This window comes from Penaeus monodon, chromosome 10 (assembly GCF_015228065.2).
Source record: "Penaeus monodon isolate SGIC_2016 chromosome 10, NSTDA_Pmon_1, whole genome shotgun sequence".
Taxonomy (NCBI): Eukaryota; Metazoa; Arthropoda; class Malacostraca; order Decapoda; family Penaeidae; genus Penaeus; species Penaeus monodon.
This window is the reverse complement of record NC_051395.1, coordinates 12,776,385-12,780,824: the sequence shown is the minus strand read 5'-3', so window position 1 is coordinate 12,780,824 and position 4,440 is coordinate 12,776,385. Positions and strand designations below refer to the sequence as shown.

The following is a 4,440-nucleotide window of genomic DNA, read 5'->3' as shown; positions in this document are numbered from 1 at the left end:
TGTACCACAGGTTGGGGGTGTGAGGTGAAGTCGGAGATCAACGGGGGAGCCGACAGGCTCTCCAGTCTGCTAAGGACTGGACAGTCCTTGTGTAGCTGCTGCTGTTGTCTTGTTCTGCTGGAGGATCATGGAATGTTGATTTCGTTTTGGATTCTGCGGCTTAAGTACAAGGGCGCTGTGTAAGCGCGCAGGGAACGAGGGGAGCCCGATGTCCAATGAGTGCATACATAGCTGTGGATCTGATGTGACCCAACCTGGGAAACTACACTAAACTTCAGGTTGTGGGGTCGTGCTGCTACACTCCACGATGGACTTGGCTTCTTAACATTCGCTTAGAGTCGAGCCTACTATCCCTCAAGGCAAGGATACAACAAATTGTTGCTGGTCGTGTCACCAAGAATATCTCCTCTCACAATAGGACTTCCTTCATGACTACCCTCTGACAACACATTCATTTACAGACTCCACCCAGTCCAAGACTCAGGTGGCACAGTTAAAATAGAATGTCTCTATAGAAATCTGTAATTCTGTAGAGATACTAGACCTGTTGCCCACAATTAAAGCCAGAGGAGTTGATGCTCTACACAGACAATTCAGTCCATGTCCACCATGGGAACCACTTCCAGTTTCCTTTGTCTTGCATGCACTTTGTCTTGGATATGCTAAGGCTCTTTGCTTACAGACGGATTTCACCAGAACCAGGAATAAGTGTCTCTCCCCAGCCAGTCACACCGACACAGCTGACATCTTTACAGATGGCACTGTCAGCCAACAGTCTGGAGAGGCAGGATCTGCATTTACCTACAATGACTATGTATATAGCAGAAGCAGCAATGGTGCATCAACCTTACAAGCAGACCTGTTTGCCACAAAGACAGTTCTCACATATGCTATTCATCTCAGTCAATCCAAAATCTGCCTTTTCTCTGATTCACTCTCAGCTCTACATACTTTGCAATGATCCAGTCATCATGATAATATACACCTCATGACGACAATTCTTTTCAAGTTACACCAGTTAACCATCCAGGGCAAGTCCATAACTTTCATCTGGATACCAAACCATGTTGGCATACCATGAAGTGACCAGGCAGACATAGCAGCAAAGGCCAGCAGCAACATCAAGCCCAGTATCAGCCAGATCAAGCTTTTAGCAAATCGTACCACCTACCAGATCTCACGGATACAACATCAAGTTTGGGTTTACGCAGGAACACCTTCTGCACGTTGCTATAAGGCAGCATCAGATTACGGGCAGGTTACTATCCCAAGGACTTTATTACGAAGGGACGCTGTTTTCATACACAGATTGCAATTGGGCTATAAATGCAACTGGGAAATGGAGTCCCACGAGATTGCCTGCATTGTCAGGAGGTAACATCAGAGCCTCTTATTCACTACATATTACAGTGCCGCCTTTTACAACCCATCAGACCAAGTGAACTGCCCAGCACACGCGACGTTGATCTCTCTTCTTTAGCTAACTTAACAGCCAAACAGCATACCCCTTCTGTTAGAGAATGAACACAATTTCAGGTTTGACTCAAATTTTCCCCCACCAAGATAAGATCTCACATATTCTTTTATTCACTGTTTACCCTATACAATACATCATAGCTATTCTATCTACGACTAATTCCAAGCTTCACACAGTGCACAACTATTGGGTGGCTTAGGCGAATCTCAAGTTATCTTGGATAGCGAATGATAAAAAAGAAAAAAAAAAGTTACCTTTATGCCACCCGGGAAGAACGACTCTGAAGGTGTTGCAATCTATCTGGCGGAATTGGATTTTTTCCATACTAAATATCAACTATTCAGCTTGTAGGAGGGACACTGGTAAGAAAGACCTTTGGTATTTGGTAGGCTGAGTATGTCTATAAGACACCTGGCAGCTGTATATGCAAAATTGCATTGATCTCTTCGATCGGGGCTATTAAAGAAGTATATCAAGAAAGAAAAATATGTAAAGTCTGAATTCATAATGTGTCAATGATGTTAGCTATAAGTACACAAGTACTAGATTTCAGCTAAAGATTTCTTGAATGTTGATTGTCAGATGATTATGTGTATTAAGTAACTGATGTAACTGTATTGTCAGGGTTCGACTTATAAAAAGATATAAGAATCAGAACGGTCAAGGTCAACGGAAAAACACCAGAGGAAACATACAGAAAGGTTTACTGTTACCGGCACTATACATACACATACATAGCAAAATATGTACAAACAGGAGCGTGGGAGTGAGAGATGATCCAGCGGAGCAGGTGAGGTCACATGGCGGAAAGGAGCACACAAGTCAGAAGTCACGGGACAACTACTGAATTTTTGACTGGTGCTCCTTTTATGGGCCGCGCCGATGTTTACAACGAAATCCTCGTCCCCCCACACGGGGAGAAGGCCAATCACGGGTGACCTGGGACCGCCCACTTTGACCGAGTATACATGACGGAAGGTCCAGTGTATGTTCGGTGAGGCGACCAATCACAGGCAAGCTACTGCCGCCCCGCGAGCCCCAGTGAACCTCATGAGAAGGACAGCAGTGCCCAAGATGAACTTGACATCTCGCCCCATCTTTTTAAGATAAGCATCCGGAGTGGATATTATCTACAAACATCTTGGGCACCGATGTTCTTGGCTCCTTCTAGCCTGGGCCACTGTCGGTTTCCTCTGGTGAATGTAGCTCCTGGACCTTCCCTTCCGTCACCCGCACTCTCCCGGCGATCACGGTCCTGCCTTCTGTCGGGCTTGGTGCACCGTCGCTCCTCCACCAGTCCCTCTACTCCCGGTAGCTTCTCCGGGGTCTCCTCGGCAGGCAGCTCCTCCGGGGTGTCCTCGGCAGGCAGCTCCTCCGGCGTGTCCTCGGCAGGCAGCTCCTCCGGCGTGTCCTCGGCAGGCAGCTCCTCCGGCGTGTCCTCGGCAGGCACTCCTCCGGGGTGTCCTCGGCAGGCAGCTCCTCCGGGGTGTCCTCGGCAGGCAGCTCCTCCGGCATGTCCTCGGCAGGCAGCTCCTCCGGCATGTCCTCGGCAGGCAGCTCCTCCGGCATGTCCTCGGCAGGCAGCTCCTCCGGCAGTCCGTTGCCCACCAGACCCTTGGGCGGGCATCCCACGCCAACTGGTTGTTCGGGCACACGTCCAGCACCCACCAGTTGCTTGTCCTGCGTGTCTCTGGCGGACAATTTCTCCTGCGTGTCCTGGGCAGGCAGTTCTTCCTGCGCAGGCGGCTCATCCGGCGTGTCCTGCGCAGGCGACGACTCATCCGGCGCGTCCTGGGCAGGCGACGACTCATCCGGCGCGTCCTGGGCAGGCGACGACTCATCCGGCGCGTCCTGGGCAGGCGACGACTCATCCGGCGCGTCCTGGGCAGGCGACGACTCATCCGGCGCGTCCTGGGCAGGCGACGACTCATCCGGCGCGTCCTGGGCAGGCGACGACTCATCCGGTGCGACTTCGGCAGGTAGACCTTCCGACAGCCCGATGCTCACCATCTCCTTGGGCGGGCATCCCACGCCAACTGGTCGTTCGGGTGCATATCCAGCACCCACAGTTTTCAAGCGGACATGCAACGGCGGCTAACTCCTCCGACTTACGTGCAGTCGCAGGCGTGGTGTACAATGTCGGCTGAGGCTTCCTCGACGGCGCCTGCTTCTTCCGACGGCCGTTCCCCGGAGAAGGCCAATCACGGGTGACCTGGGACCGCCCACTTTGACCGAGTATACATGACGGAAGGTCCAGTGTATGTTCGGTGAGGCGACCAATCACAGGCAAGCTACTGCCGCCCCGCGAGCTCCAGTGAACATCATGAGAAGGACAGCAGTGCCAAAGATGAACTTGACATGTATGTTATACTGTTCAGTTGGTTTAGGCATCACAATACATGCTTAGCCTTCAATTATAAACAGGGTACATTTTGAAGACTTTGCGAGTTTTACCGATCACAGGTATGTTCAGTGATATTGCCTCTCACCAACAGCTGGATGAGAATACGAGTGCATCGCTATTTACATGATTACATATTGTCAGTTTTTGTGCGAGGACGCATTCGAGATTTTTGCATGTAAATAGAATCATGACCTAAATATTGTTGACGGACAATTTTTTCCTTCTTTTTTCAGATCTTTGATCAGTCGCCTTTGAAAACAGAAGCAAGTAAGTTATATTATTCATATATATGTTTGTTCTGTAATTCTTATGGATCCCACATAAAAAGAAAAAAAAAAAACATTTGTAACTACTGCTATGAAATCAAACAATGTTTCGTGATAATTACCTACAGAGAGAAGCGAGGCGGTGCACGAGGAAGAGAGGGACGAAGTGCTGTGGACGAGCGAGTGCTCACCGCGGGTGGCGGGTGTTCGGCGTAGTCAGGACGCTCGCCTTCAGTGTGAGGTGGTCGCCCCCACAGGCTCTGTCCTCACGTGGTACAAGGACGGCGTGCCAC

The 4,440-nt window shown here is 50.1% G+C and overlaps 1 protein-coding gene across 5 annotated transcripts in view; it reads left to right on the top strand.

Moving 5' to 3' along the window:
- LOC119577844 overlaps nucleotides 1-4,440 on the top strand; it is a 98,262-nt gene that overhangs the window by 90,189 nt on the left and 3,633 nt on the right. For 2 of the 5 annotated variants that reach the window (XM_037925447.1, XM_037925446.1), the window contains exon 4: nucleotides 4,276-4,440. This exon is cut by the window's right edge and continues 11 nt beyond it. The exons of 2 other annotated variants lie outside the window; for them this stretch is intronic. In XM_037925447.1, coding sequence (XP_037781375.1) covers nucleotides 4,276-4,440 — 165 coding nt within the window. Of the gene's footprint in view, nucleotides 1-4,114; nucleotides 4,149-4,275 lie in introns of all 5 variants that reach the window. One more of the 5 variants, XM_037925448.1, reaches the window with a different exon arrangement.